Here is a 20853-nt window from a genome sequence, read left to right as displayed (position 1 = left end):
CACTATGGGACTTAACATCTGAGGTCATCAGTCCCTTAGAACTTAGAACTACTTAAACCTAACTAACCTAAGGACATCACACACATCCATGCCCGAGGCAGGATTCGAACCTGCAACCGTAGCGGTCGCGCGGTTCCAGACTGAAGCGCTTAGAACCGCTCGACCACCAGCGGCCGGCAAAAATTATATAATCATTGACAAAATTAAATTTCCATAACGGACACGTCTAGACCGTCTGCTCGTGCTAACACTTCAGACCTCTAACCTCCATCACTGCCAACTATTAACATCCAGCCCCCCTCACTGCTGGCTATTCACCACCAACTTCCATCACTGCTGGCTGTTCACCTCCAACTGCTAGTCTGAACAACAGAGTTTCTTAGAGAGTGGTCACAGCGCTGGCAGAGTTATTAATGCAAAGCTCTACATAGTACTGCCAACATACAAACTCATAAACAGCCTACTTACATAGCCCTCCTGCTCCTTTCAAAAAATTTTGCAAATTGTTTTGGGTAGTGGCCAAGACTATTTTGTTAAAATTTTTTGATGTTAACAATATAAAATAGATCAAATGCACATAATTAGTAGTATACTGTCGGTCAAAAGCAAAAAAAACACCTCACAGTCCCTAAAGACAGTCCTAATCATTCATCAGGAGAGTGGTCTATGACAGTTTTATGCACAAAGTCTGAGTAGTAAAAGAAAATTCACACACAATAGCAGGTCCATAAATGTGTGTATGAATTCCTAAGGGACCAAACTGCATATGTCATCGGTCCCTAGACTTACACACTACTTAAACTAACTTAAACTAACCTATGCTAAGAACATCACACACACCCATGCCCGAAGGAGGATTCGAGCCTCCGGCGGGAGGGGCTGCGCATTCCATGACATGACACCTCAAACCGCGTGGCCACTCGGCACGGCAGCAAGTCGATAAACCACTGCTTGTCCACTCACTAACTTTTTGCAGTATCCTTAGAGCCAGCAGTGCTGTTAACCAGTCCCTCGGTGAATTATCAACACATGTGCAAGCATTAACACAGTCATATAGCCTCTGACATTTTATACATATACTATGACCAACAGAAATGTGTGCAGTAAAATGAATCCCTACTATTTACTTAACTTCAAGAACTCGTGTCTATACAATTACAATTTTACAGCATAAGAATACAGTTACAAAAGTACAGAAAACATCATTACAATCATGAACATGGTAATACAGATAACATTTGTAATAATATAGGCTTCACAAAAGAACAGAAATAAACAAGTGTATTACAGGATTTGTGACATAAGTAAATAAATAAAAAGTGAGAATATCCTTAGAAACATTAACTTGACACATGAGCATTAAAAGAAAACATAACAGAATAAATAATGTCCAAACATCTTCCCAAAGTAAACAATATGTTACAAAACCAGATTAGATTTGAGGATAACCGTATTCCTCATCATAGCGAATGCTGCTTAGTATTAGAAGCAAAAAAAAAATTCTACCAAATTTATCTTAACAGGTAAACACACAGTCAGGAAGAACACAGACACACAAGGGTACACATAAACATAGCGGAATAACACAAAAGGAAAGGACAATGTCTGTTTTCAGTGTAACATTTAGTACTGCAGTACTTCTGACGAGCATTTCAACTCTTTTTCATTTTTTTTCTTTCAATAATATCCTTCATACTGATAGGTCTGTAACTTTCAGTCAAAACTACTTCATTTCCAACTAAAACTTCATTTATCTCTCTTACTTCAACATCTGTTCCCACAAAGAATCCCATTTATCTATATTTAAACTTTCATATCTTTCTTACCTGATGATTTGTTTCCAAGAAAATCATAGCTAACAAAATAATTGTTCCTCATTATACAAAACATTTTAGCCAAACCTTTTTCTTATAGCTTCTCAATACATTTCTTCCCAACTCATCATATTTCATTTTATTGTATAGCATAGCCCCCCTTAAACTAACTTAAATCTACTGAGCTCAGATATATAAACTAGAGAACGAGGCAATGCAGCAGTATAAACATTAACACAAACAAGAACGCCAAAAAAATACAAATGGCAAAGCAAGCAGCAACATATTTAAATTAGCAAAGCAAATACAACATTACAATTCATATAAGACAATATGTAGCAAATAAGAAAAATAAATCAGTGGTAAAACTGGCTTATCAGAGTAATACGAAGTACAACTCAGTAGAACAATGCCAAACAAATAGCAGCAGCAAATGCAATAATTTATACCTTAACATGACAAAGCACAAGCAGAAAAAAGTATTACAGTAAAGATAGTAATGCAGATAAGGGAAAGTCTATTCACATCTTCATGCCTGTGTCACATCTTGACACTAAAGTAGTGCACCTCAACTTATTCTATCAAAAAGAAATACGAAGACCTTGAAAAAAATTATGTATGTAGTTCCTGTTACTAGTCACTTCTCCTTCTTATGCTTCTTTCCTTTCCTAGTGCTCCTTCCTTTTAAGAATGTAGATTATAAAATTATTAAATGGGCTCTGAGCACTATGTGACTTAACTTCTGAGGTCACCAGTCGCCTAGAACTTAGAACTAATTAAACCTAACTAACCTAAGGACACCACACACATCCATGCCCTAGGCAGGATTCGAACCTGCGACCGTAGCGGTCGCGCGATTCCAGACTGAAGCGCCTAGAACCGCTCGGCCACAACGGTCGGCTATAAAATTATTATTTCATGAATCTGTTAACAGAAAGTATTCACATTAGCATATGTATTAAATTTTATTTTATAAGACCAATGCTACAGTGCAACTAGAAACTAGATATCAAATAAAATAAACAGATATGTACAAAGCAAAGCATGAAAACATCATTCAGTAGCCATATGGCATTTCATAAGTCAGTAAAAATTCTTTCAACTCTCGTAGAATGATACTTGTGTCAGGTGTGTAGATGAAAGAATATTTCTCGTCACTTCATAAGCATTTCAGTAAGTAGTATAAGGTATACGCTCCAAAGTGTAATCATATGTTTCCAAGTAATAGTGTGTTGTGTTTGTGGTGCGTTCTGCAAAGAAATGTCAATATAGAGGTCAACGGCCTCTCTTCTCTTCAGCTATGCGAGCGCTTGCGGAAGTGCGGCAAGCTTCAAAGTTGCTGAAGCGGCACGAGGAAACTTTAAAGTCCACACAGCAATAGATGTATTTCAAAGTGGCTAGTGCGCAGCTTAGCGCAGCGTTACATCAAGATCACATGTACTCTTTACCGAGATATTTACGACAGCAGTTTGAGCTACAAGAACAGTTTCATACCAATAAAATAATTTCACAAATTGAAAATTTACAGGAGAAGTGTTTTGAAACGAAATCTCATCAATAGTAGTGTCTAAAATTTCTGTCGGCATTGTCGTAATCACATTCACATATATACTCAGTGCTTTTTTCTAAAAAAAGAGTTTGAGGGTACTCCGACATTGGATATAATGCAGGAAAATTACTTATAACTGAAGCATGGGATACCACCCGTTTCCTTTTAGCCATGACGTCATCAACATCATCATGGTTGCAGGACCGTAGAGACAGCTATCGGTAGCTCGGCGTTTGAGCGTACGCATATCCGTTTAGCACTACCATCGCCCACTATTAGCGGGCGAGGGCACTACATGCTTGTCGAATTGGCTGCCAGCGATTGAGTTGTCGAGAACTGTTGCCGCAGCATCGAAATGATTGAAACAGTCAATGACTTCGCTTTTTCCCACCAAAAACTGGACTGGTATCATTCGTATTGCAATTACCAACACGAAAAAATGAAATAAAATATTTACTTCCGTGAAATAAATCTTTGGCACTCTTCCAAGTTTTCAACATCGTAAAAAGTTTAGGGGTACGCATCCCCCAGCGTTCCCCCCAGAAAAACAGCACTGTATATACTCGCCTATCACAGCTCTTAAAGTTAAATATAAGAGTAAGCTGCTTGATAATTCCATTTCCATATGCTGGAAAGCTTCCTCACCCTCGTTCGACCACATAAAAAGACCCATACAGCACCTTTCTTGAAAAAAATAATTTAAGCAAGAGTCATTAAGAGCCTGCCCGAAAAAAATTCATCTGCATCCACATCATACTCCACAAGCCACCTAATGATGTGTGGCGGAGGGTACTTCCGGTACCAGTATCAGATCCCTCCACCCCTGTTCCACCCGCGAATAGTGCGTGGGAAAACGATTGTCGGTAAGCCTCTGTGTAGGCTCTAATTTCTCGAATTTTCTCCTTGTGGTCAATAAGCGAGATGTATGTGGGGGAAGTAATATGTTGCCTAACTCCTCCTGAAAAGTTCTGTCCCGAAATTTCAATAGTAAATCTATCTGTGATGCACAACGCCTCTCTTGTAAAGCTTGCCAGTGGAGTTTTTTAGCATCTCCGTAACGCTGTCTCGCCAGCTAAACGATCCCGTGACGAAACGCTCCGTATTTGTTGGATCTTTTCTATCTCCTCTAACAGTCCTACCTGATAGGGATCCCAGATAGATGAATACTCAAGACTCTGAGGAACAAGCGCCTTATAAGGCACTTCTTTCGTGGATGAGTTACATTCCCTTAAGACTCTTCCGGTGAGTCTGAGTCTGGTGTCTGCTTTTCCCACGGTCTGTTTTGTATGGGCATTCCACTTAAGGTCGCTCTGGATAGTTACGCATAGATATTTTACGGCAGATGATGTCTCCAGCTGTTTGTCATCAATAATGTAGCCGTACAGTAGTGGATTTCTTTTCCTATGTATGCGCAATATGTTACATTATTTACGTTCGGGGTCAACTGCCAGAGCCTGCACCACTCATCAATTCTCTGCAGGTCCTACTGCTAATTATTACTATCTAGGGCGTGGCTACTTTGGTATAGACAATTGCATCATCTGTGAATAGCCTTAAAGAGCATCCGACACTTTGTACTAGATCATTTATATATGTAGTAAACAGTAACGGTCCTATCACACTTCCCTGTGGTTTCCGCATATTACCTTTACATCCGTCCATTTAGTTCCATTCAGAGCAATGTGTTGAGTTCTATCTGCAGGAAAGTCTTGAATCTGATCGCAGGTCTGCTCCGATACTCCGTAAGCTCGTAGTGTTTCATTAAATGGCAGTGTGGGACTGTGTCAAATGCCTTACTGAAATCAAGGAACACGGCATCAACACGAGCGCCGTTGTCCGTTGCGCTGTGGATCTCATGGAGGAACAGAGCGAGCTGAGTTTCGCAGGATCTCTGTTTGCGGAATCCATGTTGATTTTTATAGAGGCGATATCTGTTTTCCAAGAACCTCATAATTATTGAGCATAAAACATGTTTCATAATTCTACAACAGACTGACGTCAACGATATAGGTCTATAATTGTGTGTATCTCTCTTAAGGCCTTTCTTAAAAACGGGAATGAACTGCGCTTTTTTCCAGTCGTTAGGTACCTTTCGTTGCTCAAGCGATCTACGATAAGCTACAGCTAGAAGGGGAGCAAGTTCTTTCGCATAATCTTAATACAGTCTTATAGGTATCTCGCCCGGTCCTGCAGCCCTTCCACTAATAAGCGATTGTAGCTGCTTTTCAGTTCCGCGATCGGTTATCTCAACATCTGCCATTTCGATGTTCGTACGACGATTGAAAGGAGGGACAGTGTTACGATCTTCCCCGGCGAAACAACTTAGGAAGACCGAATTCGGTATTTCGACCTTCTCTCTTTTTACTCAGGTCGGTTGACAACGTTTTACTTTCAGAATCACTGAACGCTTCTCTCATTGCTCTCCTTACGCTCTTTTTCGCTTCGTACAGCTTTTGTTTGTCAGCTAGGTTTTTACTGCACTCGAATGTGAGAGGAAGTGCTCTCTGTTTACGTAGCGCTTTTCTAACACGGCCATTAAACGATGGTGGGTCTTTCCCATCAGTTCAAACCTTATTAGGAACATACTTGTCTAGGGCATATTGAACGATGCCTTTGAATGTTTCCATTTGTTCTCCACATCTTCATCCTCATCTCCGAATATTTGATGCTGGCTGCTGAGATATTCTGAAATTTGTATCCCGTCACCCTTGCTGAACAAATGTATCTTCCTACCTTTCTTAACATCCTTTGTAGGCCCGTCGTCGTAGATGCTTTCACAGCTTTATGATCGCTGATACTTTCCTCTACGTTAACTGATTCGATAAGTTCGGGTCTGTTTGTTTCCAGTAGGTGTAAGACGTTACCCTCACGAGTTGGTTCTCTAACTATCTGCTCATGGTAATTTTCGGACAAGACATCCAGAACAATGCCACACGATTCCCTGTCTCTGGCACCAGTTTTGATGGCATAACACTCCCAATCTATACCTGGAAAGTTGAAGTCACGCCCTATTACAACGGCATGATCAGGAAGATTACTAATGACATCCTGCAAGTTCTGTCTGAAGTGCTCTACAACTACAGATCCTGACCCAGGTGGTCTATAAGAGCATCCGATCACCATTTTTGACCGTTCTTTGATACTCGATTTCTCCCAGATTCATTTACATTCGGAATCCGCGATAACCTCGCTAGATTTTATCGAATTTTTTAATGCAATAAACGCGCCGCCGTCATTGGCGACTAACCTATCCTTACGATAAACGTTCCACTCCGAACTTAGGATTTCGTTGTCATTGACATCAGGTTTCAATCAGCTTTCTGTTCCCAATACTATCTGTGCATTGTAACCTTCAGTAAGCGATACTAATTCTGGGACCTTTCCTTCGATGCTCCTGAAGTTTACTAAAATCACAATAATCTTTTCTGTCTCTTATCTGAGAGGACCAAGATTCTCTCAGGGCACTGTGGCCGATTTAACAGGCAAATCGTCTTTGCTCCCAAGGGAGGGGTTCTCTAACCTAAAAAATGCCCTATGTGTATGTCACATGTACTTCGCTACCCTAGTAGCCGCTTGCTGCAGGTAATGCAAGCCTAACCTATTAAGGGAAACCCTAGAATTCTCCATCCGATAACGGAGGTCGGGAAATTCGCGTCTGATACCGTCGCAAAGCCGTCTGAGTTTCTGGTCTAAGTCTTCCACTCCGCTCCAAACCAGAGGACCGCGTTCAACCCTGAGTACGATGCTACAAATAGACGGCTTAGCCTGCACCCCGCGTGCGTAGCTAGTTGCCTTCACCAAATCAGCCAGCCGCCAAAAGGAGCCGAGGGTGGCCTCAGAACCCAAGCTTCAGGCGTCATTCGTGCCGACACGTGCCACTGCATGCAGCCGGTTGCACCCAGAGTGCGCGATAGCCGCTGGCAGGGCCTCCTCCACGTCACGGATGAGACCTCCCAGCAAACATACCGAATGCCCAGTGGAACTCTCTCCCGCCTTGCCTGCTATCTCCCTGAGCGGCTCCACCACCTGCCTAACATTGGAGCACCCAGTGACTAGTAACGCTGTTAATATTCCAATGTACAGATTGTATTTCCAGTGCATGACATACATCCTTCTTGCAGGTTTCTCTAGGATAAACTATCGTAATAAACTATAAAATGAAAAAACTACTTCCTTAAAACATTGGCTTTGTGTGATATATGCATAATATAGCTTTCCAGAGATGTATAGCGTCCACTGTCCACGTCCGATCACGGTTCAGAAATTATACTATTCCCACATCAGTCCTATATGAAATGATGGTTAGGAACGGAGAATACCTCATACAAGGGAACTGATAAACGCATTGCAGCGGCGTCCGACATGTGAAATTATACGTCATGCCGCCACTAACTCTGTAAACAGGACATCTGTCAGGCAGACGTATACACGCGGAATGCAGTCTCACAAATACCTATCGCTAACTTAGAATCATCTTAGCTATCAATCTGGAGTCTCATTTTTATACCAGTGATGTGACAGGGGAATGGAGTAGATCGCACAAATCTTGGCTCCTTTAGAGGAATGTGTCGTAACAAGATTGTCACGTTTCATCACACATGGGATGGAAGTCCTCTGATGACCGAGAGGTTTGCTGTTAACGATCGCAAGTAAATAGTGCTCTAAGTCACATACAGAACACATAGTTGTATAAGAGCGGAACGCAGTCTATGCCACGCGACTGATACATCCTGACAGAACAGCGGAAGAAATATTCAAATGACCTGCAGCAACATCTCCCTCTCTAGAATGCATCATCACTCTGCCATTAAATTGAACCTCGTTACAGCTCCATCTCAATCGATCACTCTGTCCACTCTGTTATCCTTTAACGCAGATGCATGTAAGTATAGAGGGAGATGGTTCTCTGTTTGCCTGAAAAGCGTCAAATCCAGTAGGCAATTCGCATGTATTACGGATACCTCAATAGACATACAGTAGACTGTTGCCCCGATGGAAAAAAGTGACTCTTTCGCTTGTTCCCTTCGCTTCCATGCCAACGTTTTCTCGGATTCCTCTTGCTGTAGCATACTTGTTCCCACGTACAAATTGTTCTGCCCCAACCTGAAGACACTCAAGTATTTCATCAATTTACCCGCATTTCAGTGTACATTCCCTCAATTTATACGTATTTTCACGTCATTTTCCGCAATTCTATCGATTTTATGTCAGTTCTACCCATGTGACCCTGACATAACCTCTCGTTCTGTGCTCTGAAATTGCTTGTAAATGTAGTACAGCTGGCAACATCTAGCGCAAATGCACCATTTTTGTGATCGGGAGGCGTAGTATAGCGCTGTACTCGGTTGCTTCCAGTCGCTTCCACCCACATATTCCACATTTGCAGTGTGTTTGCTCCGTTTTCAGTATGTTGTCTGTGTATGTGTATGTGTCGTGGATGGTTCCCAGGACCTGCAGTAGACCTGAGTAAGCATTCGAGTGCGGATCAGCTGCGCGTTTTATCTGGAGTGATGTTGGGACGCGGATCCACAATATGCCACGCCTGGTATAGGGTTTCAAAGTGGATCTGCCACGCACAATGTATGGAGCGATGTTGGGATGCAGATCCACAGTATACCACATCCGATTTAGTGTTCGAGAGTGGATCTGCTGTACACTATATATCCAGGTCGATGTTCAGAGGCAGATCCACCACATGTCACAACTGGGATAGGGCTCACAGGAGGACCAACCACGGGTTACGTCCGAAGACGTGCTCTAGTTCAAAGTTGGGTGCGCCAATGGGAGGATTAAAACAGTGATGGCATACATGTCTGCGATATGAGGAATCAGTCGAAACAAAATGCAGAGCTCAATCACCTTCGGGCAGCAGTTTGGAAACGCTCCAGAAGGCCACCAAACGTTTCCAGTTTCCTTATGCTGTAACTGTCTTATTTAAAATCATCCAGTGTGTGTGGTTTGTTATGGTAGCTGCAGTAATAACATGATTTGCACCATGTGACATCTAGTTTTCTGTGAGAAGCAATGGATCACCATGTGTTAATGTCTGTTTAGAACATGACACAGACCTCGATGTTGTGGCGGAAAAAACAAAATGTATGGCAGTGTACAAAGCGTATTACAGTAGAAAAAAAACAATGTTTCAGACAATGACATGGGGTCACAGTGAGTGTCTCTTGCGACTTATAGTATAGTTTGTGGATTACGGTCATCCTCCTACAGTACAGGCGATGCAATTTTACACTGGTCTGTGCAGTGGATCAATACCTGTATATTTAGTAGGACCATCACAAGTGCTCGATGCCGGCATGCAGATGATATTTGTTTTCGATATATGGGAGGGGAGAGATGTGGTAAAAATCTTAACGAGTCATCTACCGGATGAAGTTAGTGGAGCTTTTATAGTTTGTAATTTTTCTCTGTTGGATGGTACAGAATAACGATGATAGCATGTTGGGGTGATAGACGTCAATGCGCCCAAAGGGACGCAGATCTGCTTCACGCAGCAGTACTCGTGTGTAGTTTGGGGATTCACCACAATGCAGTAGCAAAATCCTCGTTCTTCTCTCAGTTTCATAATGTCTTTTACACTACCTCCTGTTGCAGGAGCAGGCTTTGTTTGGCGCTAATCTTACACATCGTCCTTTGTTGGCGGAGCTACGACAACTTGTTTTCCACCGAATGGTCAAAACACGGTCCTGTCGCACTAACTCAGGTCACTCTGTTTCTACACGGATTGCAGAAGTTGGTGGTTCTGACTTAAATTGCAACGATCACATGCGCAAAGCTGCAGTAATGGCAGCTATTCCAAGAGGCATAGGGACTATCTAAGACTTTACTGTAGCTGATAGGTTCGAAAAATGTGACTCGTTTCGAGATATGAGAGTGCCAGAAGTATGATTCACTAGTGGCTATAATCATTAAAGAACTTCTCCATCGGATAGAACACAGGTAAGTGGTTGAACAGAAAGACTTGATTCCAAATCATAGACATCATGTCTACTGGAAAGCATAGCACTAGAGATCTGAAAAGCTAGTGTACATTTCTTACAACCTCAATCAGCACACTATCTTTTGTTTGTGATCATTTCCAATTAAACATCATCTATAAGCCAGTCAATATATCGCCGGACCTCTGACATGGTACCGAGACAGAATGCATTACAAATACTAGAGAAATATTTAGCGGCAGCATGAGGGAGCATCAAATACCAGTTATACCACCTTATAAATTCGGTAATTTTATTACGAGGTTGCACCATCGGCGACGTGTAACCACAGAGTTGGTCTGATTATATACACTCCGGCGGTCACCGTCTATATTCAGTGGCACGGTATTTGTCTGGAAAGGACCATTTCATTTGGAGGTAATGCCATACCTCGATTCATAAGGCCAGTATAGCTTTTAACATGGATACTTGTATGCACTTGGAGAACCAAGACCAGTTGTGACTGTAACATACAATAGTTGTGGCGATCGTGTTTCTTAACATCTGGCGGTTTGTAAGACGATTACACCTCTCTTTCCGAGACACAGTGGTACTGGAAGGGGTTTCTTTCAATGATTGATGATAAGGGGCCCTAGGCGGGACTGCCAAATGTCGAGGGGTTTTAACAAGAATGCTTTTACTTGTTCACTTTCCCTACTGGATCGCATCGTTGGCTCTGGCTGAAGTCCTGTTATGAAACCCAACCTGTTAATTAAAACTGCCCCTTTACTAATTTTGATTAATATTTAATAACTAAATAGTGTTCAGGGAACTGATCACTACTAAACAAACAAGGATAGCATTGAACACATTCATTTAACAATAATCTTCTCAACATCAAAGTGAACAAAGACATACATTTATAAGTGATAAAATCAAGCTAGTAATGGCAATGGCCCTTAAATTCCAAAACTAACTCTTAAGGTCGGATAACGCATCTGTAGTTGTTATTTTCTACTCTCTCACCTTGTCAGATGGCATAAAATGCGTCAGACAAACCTACTTCAATTACCAAATTTTCAATAAGAGCGTGGGTGGAAAACTGATCTCTGGTAATCACAGGCGTGCGTAATATCGGATTAAATGCCGAAGCTGAGCATCACGTTACCAAATGCAGCGTCGTGGACAGGTCAGCTTGCTGCGTCTGCGTCGTCGAGGAGCCTCAATTGTAACAAAAATGAATTTATTTTCGCGAACAGGCTCCCTGTTCGTAAACTCCTATTCAAAAGCTAATTCTGCTTTCTTTCCAGTCGTCTCGCACTCGTTAAGACGGGACTCACCAGACCAAAGCCGGAATCCAGTAACGTCTTTAATAAAGTGTGGCTCAAGGAAATTGCTCTGCTCCTGTATGCTTCCTGTGAGACAGCATTCCCAACCGCAATTAGCGGAATCAGCCTGTCTCTAACAGTAAAACACGACAGTACCCCTAACTGAATACTAGTTTTAGTTGCAGCTGGTAGACTTATTCAAAGTTCTGCACAGCACACTGAAAGGAATTTACTCTCCTACAGCAGAGCCGAAAGCACGACGTCCGCTCGCTACAGGAGCTAAGACGCTTCTCCCCGATAACAGCCCCAAAAGCTTCCCTCTGCAAAAATCAGCAGCCCCCACGCTATTTTTCGAGCTGGCCAATCCCGCGGCTCTAGACCAGCACAGTTCGCTCCCACTATTATTTCCTGGCATCTTCCAGCCAATTAAAACATTCTGCGCCTCACTGCACCTAGAATGTTCTGGAACAAACTGAAACTCCATTCAAAATTGAACCCACCAATCGTTTCTCTCTTTTCGCCCTCGCGCGGGAAAAGGTCATTGCACTAGCTTGACCGCCGACGAGGCGCCGTCCCTCGAAGGCCTGCCTCTGTTGTCTGCGCAATGGGTGCCTACCTGCTCCGGCGGCGCGTCTCCCCCAGTGGAACGCGTTAACATGCCGACTCGTAATGGTCGGTTGTAAACTTCCACACCCCTCTTCCCTGCCTTTGAGCAGTGACACTCGTCCGCTCCAACCAAACTCCGTGAAAATATCACCTGAACCCCGATTTCATGCAACATGCGAATTTCTTAAAGTTAATGCGCGTCTTATGCCGTCTGATACTCCCTACATTAATTTCAATGCGCTGATTGCCTGATAAATAACATAATAACCGATATCTAACTGGTCTTTGCAACAATTATTATATTACAGTAAGGTGCATGTCCACACATCGCTGATTTTCGGTCAGTATTATTTCGTATCGCCAGCAATCAGTTATTGGCGAACTATAATACTTAGTAGTAGGGGATGTGTGATAGGTTTGCCTTGAGCATCTGGCTTGTAAAGTATGTGTTTGCATTCCAACATGTGTAAAGGCAATGACTATATTCAGTCATAAGGAAGGTATGGATTTGACATGGAATACTGTGATAGGAAAGGGAAGAGTATGTCAAGTCATAAGAATGATACAGATATTTCTATTTCCAGAGCCACAGTCGTCAGCAGGGTGTATTTACGACACTTCGTTCACTGTCCAATGTAGTTCAATTGAGAATGCAACCATGACATTTAATTGTAAGTATAGTGATCAAATACACTCCTGGAAATGGAAAAAAGAACACATTGACACCGGTGTGTCAGACCCACCATACTTGCTCCGGACACTGCGAGAGGGCTGTACAAGCAATGATCACACGCACGGCACAGCGGACACACCAGGAACCGCGGTGTTGGCCGTCGAATGGCGCTAGCTGCGCAGCATTTGTGCACCGCCGCCGTCAGTGCCAGCCAGTTTGCCGTGGCATACGGAGCTCCATCGCAGTCTTTAACACTGGTAGCATGCCGCGACAGCGTGGACGTGAACCGTATGTGCAGTTGACGGACTTTGAGCGAGGGCGTATAGTGGGCATGCGGGAGGCCGGGTGGACGTACCGCCGAATTGCTCAACACGTGGGGCGTGAGGTCTCCACAGTACATCGATGTTGTCGCCAGTGGTCGGCGGAAGGTGCACGTGCCCGTCGACCTGGGACCGGACCGCAGCGACGCACGGATGCACGCCAAGACCGTAGGATCCTACGCAGTGCCGTAGGGGACTGCACCGCCACTTCCCAGCAAATTAGGGACACTGTTGCTCCTGGGGTATCGGCGAGGACCATTCGCAACCGTCTCCATGAAGCTGGGCTACGGTCCCGCACACCGTTAGGCCGTCTTCCGCTCACGCCCCAACATCGTGCAGCCCGCCTCCAGTGGTGTCGCGACAGGCGTGAATGGAGGGACGAATGGAGACGTGTCGTCTTCAGCGATGAGAGTCGCTTCTGCCTTGGTGCCAATGATGGTCGTATGCGTGTTTGGCGCCGTGCAGGTGAGCGCCACAATCAGGACTGCATACGACCGAGGCACACAGGGCCAACACCCGGCATCATGGTGTGGGGAGCGATCTCCTACACTGGCCGTACACCACTGGTGATCGTCGAGGGGACACTGAATAGTGCACGGTACATCCAAACCGTCATCGAACCCATCGTTCTACCATTCCTAGACCGGCAAGGGAACTTGCTGTTCCAACAGGACAATGCACGTCCGCATGTATCCCGTGCCACCCAACGTGCTCTAGAAGGTGTAAGTCAACTACCCTGGCCAGCAAGATTTCCGGATCTGTCCCCCATTGAGCATGTTTGGGACTGGATGAAGCGTCATCTCACGCGGTCTGCACGTCCAGCACGAACGCTGGTCCAACTGAGGCGCCAGGTGGAAATGGCTTGGCAAGCCGTTCCACAGGACTACATCCAGCATCTCTACGATCGTCTCCATGGGAGAATAGCAGCCTGCATTGCTGCGAAAGGTGGATATACACTGCACTAGTGCCGACATTGTGCATGCTCTGTTGCCTGTGTCTATGTGCCTGTGGTTCTGTCAGTGTGATCATGTGATGTATCTGACCCCAGGAATGTGTCAACAAAGTTTCCCCTTCCTGGGACAATGAATTCACGGTGTTCTTATTTCAATTTCCAGGAGTGTATGTATGTGGCTGGTTTCCTAGTGTGGTTCTGTCTAGGGGTGCATGGTGTGCCAGCAGTGGCCAGTGGCGGGAATGACCCATGTTTCTCATTAACGGCAGGAGCCGTACAAATGGAAAGGCCTGTTGGAATGCAGGAATGTAGCTGACTCTACCGTGTCGTCCTGTAGACGGCCGAATAGCGAATTAATACTTAGTTTGTGTTGGACAGCTTTCGTGGTCATGTGGAAATTGAGAAGATCAATATGGACGTGTATTTGCACTGGTCCATTATTTCCTCCCATGTAAATTGTCCGATTGACTGCTTCTTCACTTTTCCGATCTTTATTTCGTTGAGAGAACATTGATTGTGGTGTGAGTGCATCTAGCAGGTGCAAGACGGGTGGAGGCCATGTTTGCTGGTTCTCTATACATGAGAAACATTTAGTTGACTTTGTAAATTATAAGGATGATTTGGAATCTTTTATATCACCAACATCAGTATTTGCAAGTGGAAATATCAGTTTTCTCTAATTTTTTTCGAGGTTTCACTTAAAGGTTTTCACAGGTGAGATACGTTTCTAGTTACTCAGTGGTTTACAGCACGCTGCACGTCGCAAAGGTTTCAGGTTTCGAGAGAAATAGTTTCCAGCCTATTTCTTCGGGATTATACTGTGCAAGCAATACTGCTATGCAAGCGATATTGCTGTGTGCTTCATATCGAGAAGTATCGCGAAAATTGTATGATATTCTGGCAAACCATGTGAAATTACAAATTTTCTTGTAATCCCAGAGACTGAAGATGAGTGTAGATATCAAGCAAGCAAGCATGTCAGGGACAGAAACAGTAACGCCTTTGTGCTGAGGGGAACTGACCCACCTTTATACAACAGTTCTGAGGGTGACTTCGGTCCGCTGAGAGCAGTCTGGTCATATGTTGGGAGTGGATAACTTGTGACCATGGGTTGTGGTGGATGACTGCCTGACCTCACGTGAAATATCTAATGCTGCGAGGAGTACATTTGGTGCATGTGCTTACGCTGTCTGTCTTCACACTATATGCACGATTGTCTGTCGGTCAATAGCTATATGCATGATGCAAAAAGGGCCGATTTTGTATGGCGCAGGATACAAATTGTGTCTTCACTTATGGTACGTGGAGATCGGTTTCACACTGAGATATTCAAGCTTCCCTACTCAGTGGCAGAGGGTTATCATTGAGCAAGACTCTTTCCGCATATGACGATCTGTAGGCCACCTTTGCAGGGTGCAACTGAGAGTCTCGTATGCAGAAAGTAATAGTTGGTCAGTGCTTCCACACCAGCAGCATTTGGTGGGTAAATTTAGAATGCTTCATTCTTTCACAAGACATCCTTTGCGCTTGGACATAGGAGCCTCTACATAGGAGTTAGAACCTTTGCATGCTTGTTGAAGGCAGGACTTAACACTTTCCAGGGAGGATAACACGTGATAGACAGTGTGCCACGTTAGGACCATCAGGAGGAATGCATTCGGCGATATTCTGGGATATTTTTCTAACCAGGTTCTGTTAGGACAAGAATTTCAGCGCAGGTAAGCTGAGAAAGTTCCTATAAAAGCGACTGTTAACTGTTTCTGTGACACTTAAACAATTTCTGGGAGGTGGACTTGGCTCTCATTTACATAGCCATGTGACATCAGTATAACATTGAGAACCTTTTACCTGTGGCTACGATGATGAGCCACTATGCGAACATTTCACAGCGATGCATAAGCCACGCTGGGCAGGTAAACATGTGCATGGCTAGATGCATCTCACATGTACCATTAGGATTGCTATGAACAATGCACCCTGTGCTATTCTGAGGAGCATTGCAACAGATTTCTATAGTATGTTCAGGGAGAGAGACTTGGCTATTCTTAACATAGACATATGATGTCAATATAACATTGAGAACCTCTTATCTGCACCTACGAGCCCACATCTCGTGGTCGTGCGGTCGCGTTCTCGCTTCCCACGCCCGGGTTCCCGGGTTCGATTCCCGGCGGGGTCAGGGATTTTCTCTGCCTCGTGATGGCTGGGTGTTGTGTGCTCTCCTTAGGTTAGTTAGGTTTAAGTAGTTCTAAGTTATAGGGGACTGATGACCATAGATGTTAAGTCCCATAGTGCTCAGAGCCATTTGAACCATTTTTTTGCACCTACGATGGTGAGTTGCTCAGCAATTAGGTCTTCACTGGACCGCAGGTAGGGAGGTATCGCGCCAGCAACGGTAAACATGTGCGCTTGGCCCGAAGGCGTCTCGCAAGTGGGACCAGCGTAAGCACGTCGCCCAGTGTGTGCATCTTTGAGTTCTGAAGGGGTGGGGGGGGGGGGGCAGTTTGCTGATATGTTGCGGCTGACGATAGTTTGAAAGCGTTTTTTACCTGCAATGAGTGTTTGTGCACTGCACTGTTTTTGGCTGTTTAAGCATTGTAAGTGTGTTTGCATAGCGTTACAATCGCATTATCTTTTGACAATTTCCTGAACAGGTGTGCAGGCTGTGCAATGCATTATATATACAGTTGACGATTAGCAAGCATGTTTGCAGAGCCTTTTACATGCATTATTTTGACAATTTACGAGTTCTTTGCGTCTCTTCACATCAGTACTGCATTATTTTGGCGATTTACGAGTAGTTTGCAGGTCTGTAGTCTATTTACTGTGACCCCAAGCACTCCAGGGTGAGTGTTTTGTATCAGTGCAATAAATAAACTATATGAAATCAGTCCCTAAATAAACTGTATGCATTATTTCGACGGTTTATAATTAGTGAGTGTGTCTGAAGAGCATTTGACATGCATTATTTTGACAATTTTCGTGCGGTTTGCGTATCTGCACATCAGTGAACTGCATTATTTCGGTGATTTACAAATAGTTTGCGGGTGTGTAGGCTGTGCAGTCCATTATTTTGGTCATTTACGAGTTGCTTTTGTGTCTGTGCATCAGTGTATGGAATTATTTCGCTGATTCACGAGTAGTTCGCAGCTCTGTAGGCTGTGTATGGTGACCCCAAGCACGACAGAGCGAGCGTTGTGTATGAATGTAATAATTATACTATGTGGAAGCCAACCCTAAATAAATTGTTCCAAAATAAATAAAGTACAGTCCTTCCTATCCAGCAGCCCAGCACAGGCTGAGTCGTTATCCCACCAATTCCAAGGAAGAGGTGGCGGTCTGGTGACATAGGTTAGTGGAGGTAGCCCAAATGACTTTTTTCCTACCATTTTCTCAGGTTAGTGTAGGTAGCCCAAGTGACCTTTTTTCTGCCAAAATTTGAACTTCCCACCATTCTTTTGGGGAGGGCAGGCAGGGGATTGGAGAGTGTTAGGTTAGTGGAGGTAGCCCCATCAACCTATTTTCCAGCCAAAATTTGAACCTCCCAGCATGACATTTGATATTGCCACTTCTATCGCCAACATCTTGGATCCGCCATCTTGAATAAATTTGGCAGCAATGCAGAGTGGGGCGACGCTCTCTTTCTGCCACTATTGGTGTGATGACACCCAAGAACACCTCACAGGCTAGCCTGCCAACTTCCACCTATATTTGATCCAACAGATAGGTCACACGTCCTGTTTAAAGCCACACCTCCAATCTGCACACTGCTGCCAGCGTGTCACATCCTCTCTGCTTGCCGCATGTGCTGTTATATCCCTGTTTGCCGCTGCTCTCACGCCCTCTTCTGCGCTGACGTCCTCCAGTTTCCCAGCAATGGAGGAGAGAGACATATGTGATTCAGATGCTGTGAATAACACATCGCCATAGGTGTTGGGGCTGCATGGCACAACCCTCCCCTCCTTAAAGCTGGAGCACATGGTGGCGGGATTGGCAAGATCTGAAAGGATTCCCCAACATCCTCATTCCCAGTGGTGATCTTCAACTTTCTGATGTGGTCGCTGGTTGATTTACGTGTGGAAAGGTCCTGAATCGGGCAGGGTAGTGGGGAAGTGATTTTCACCACGTCAAAATATATCCACTGGCAATAGTTTAAGCGAATAAAATAAAAGCCTTACCCTAAAATAAGTACACTTTTTCAGTAGATGCAAAGACGGACTTGATGTACCTCAAGTGATCAAATCGTGCTGGCCTTAACCGCTGGATGTGCTACAAGGGACTGGATAAATAAATAAATAAATAAAGGTAAGTGGAACTGTTTCATACATTCACGTTTATCGATTAGACGTCATGTGTCTCTGACAGTTCTATTTGCAGGACCTTCTATTCTTGAGAAATGGTTTTCTTCTGGCAGACTCATTGTTAATCCAGATAAGAAACTTGCTGGCAGATTAAAACCGTGTGACAGCCCAGGACTGGAACCACGGACCTTTGAGTTTTGCGGGCAAATACTCCGCAACTGTGCTACTCATGTACGACTGGCGACAAGCCCTCACAATTTTGCCTCCACTTCGCTCTGCTGCTTTGCAAACTTCACAGTAGTTCTCCTTCACACCTTAAGAAATTAGCACTTTGGACAGAAATGATATTGCAGTACAGCCTTAGCCAAAACCTGGAGGATTGTTTTCTGAATTAATTGCCGCTCTGTAGAGGAATTGTTGCTGGTTTGAAACTAACTGGCTGTTTCAGACGGGGACTCAGTCCCAGAAGTTTCGCATCAGTGCATGCTCTGCTGTAGAGTGAAACAATTCACTCGGGAAAATATCTCACTTTCCTGCAGTATACTTTCTTTCGGAAGTGTTGGTCCCGGAACAAGTAGAGGACATCTTAAGTGAAGTGTGGAAAGCAGGAGATGAGATACTGGAAGCAGCAAAAAATGTGAGGGCGGGTCGTGAGTCCTGTCTGGGTGACTCAGTGTGAGCTGTAGTCCAACTTTTAGTTCTATTGTGCACACAGCTTAGATATCGCAAATTGGGCAAACTTCCTTCACCTGTTACAAACCTGAACAAGTCATTAACATCACTAACAGATATAAAATATGTTCGATTTCTTGTAACGCATGTTTAATTATTATTTAAAGCTTGATATGTATTCTTCAGAAATAGCAGTTCTGAAGTTTAAATTCTAAAAAGAGGGAAAGATTAAGCTTTAACGCCCCGTTGATCTTAGTAATTACTGGAATTTCATCTATTGTAAAATCATTTCAAACCATATGTCAGCACAGAACAGAGAAACTGTTCTGCAAGAAATCTTTAAAGTCATTTTATGTTATTTTTGTAATTTATCGCAACAAAAGACTTTCAGTTAAAAAAGCAAAGGTGCTCAATTCGTGTTCCAGTCTAGCACATAGCTTTTATATGCCAGGGAGTTTGAAATCGGCGTACACTCCACCGTTGAGTGAAAACCCATTCCAGATATTTTTATACATGATTTGCCATGCTGATTTTATTGGTTTTTAATTTTTTTAAATGAAGTTTACATGTTACAGGCGGCCGCTGTTGAATCATCGGCTACTGGCATATCAAACGCAGTTCCTGTCCTTTCATGACGACTTTAGCGCGCTATGCGAGGAGCAACATCCAAAGGCATCAGAGATGTTCGGTCTCGCCAACGCACTGTACTCCCTCTATCGTAACAGCTGGATTGAAACGGCACGAATCTTTAACGAAAACAATTCATCTTATTTCTACATTGTAGGTAAGTATATTACTGTTACTCACCACTTCATGTTTAAGACCTAACGACTGTTGACTGTGCACTAATTCGAGGAATAAAGTTCAAAACCCCATTCCGATGTCAAATTTTATATCTTCTGTAATTTCCAATGTTAGCAAGATAATTTCTGGTGTTGTTTTCATTATCAATTTTTCTGTTGGTTCACCGCTGTCCATTGTGATCTATTACCAGCCAACTACTTCATTTCGAAGTGTTACTGACTCCTGTGCTATACAGTTTCGAATAAAACTATGTGTACAAAATTTTAGCGTGTTCAGCGAAGAGAAGAAGAGACACATTTTTATGTGACATAAGTGTCACCGTTTTCCCACCAGGAAGGTTTTGACGCTAGAGATCTTCTGGGACAGAGCTGACACTGGCATGTGATGATTACTGTTTTGGAGATGTTGCTGAAAAGATAGTTCACTTACATTAATGTACAATTGCCATCTGCTCGCTAATGGTTGTGTAACACGGCAACCAGGTGTCTCATTAATAATGTCTGCAGCTTCAGCCAACCGGACAATTAGCGCTTGTGGATATCAGGATCGCATACACTAGACGCTTCATTTCGCACTGCAGAGGGGAATCCATGGGAGGCAGAAACATCTGTAAAACAACACCACACTTATGAGTGACGCAGAACATATCAGCAAAACAGAAGAAGTTATAGAGGAGAAAAATATCATTAAATTAATCGGTGATCCCACAGTGAGATACCAAAGAAACATACAGAAACTTCGAAGAATCCTCAAACTTACCATTATAAATGCTCGCATCAAATAAAACACAAATCTTTTCCCAAGATACGTAACTGTAACTGTCCAATTAGACCAGTAATTAACTTCAAATACGTGCCATCTTACCACATAGTTAGACACATTCATACAGTACTTCTAAATTGTAC

General features: G+C 43.6%; 1 protein-coding gene across 1 annotated transcript in view; it reads left to right on the top strand.

The window, feature by feature from the left end:
• LOC124780314 overlaps window positions 1-20853 on the top strand; it is a 154591-nt gene that overhangs the window by 110939 nt on the left and 22799 nt on the right. Inside the window, exon 6 of the mRNA XM_047253771.1 lies at window positions 19720-19928. Coding sequence (XP_047109727.1) covers window positions 19720-19928 — 209 coding nt within the window. The remainder of the gene's footprint in view (window positions 1-19719; window positions 19929-20853) is intronic.

Source organism: Schistocerca piceifrons, chromosome 1 (assembly GCF_021461385.2).
Source record: "Schistocerca piceifrons isolate TAMUIC-IGC-003096 chromosome 1, iqSchPice1.1, whole genome shotgun sequence".
Classification (NCBI taxonomy): domain Eukaryota; kingdom Metazoa; phylum Arthropoda; class Insecta; order Orthoptera; family Acrididae; genus Schistocerca; species Schistocerca piceifrons.
Note: the sequence above shows the minus strand (reverse complement) of the source record. Positions and strands in the feature narration are given on the sequence as shown.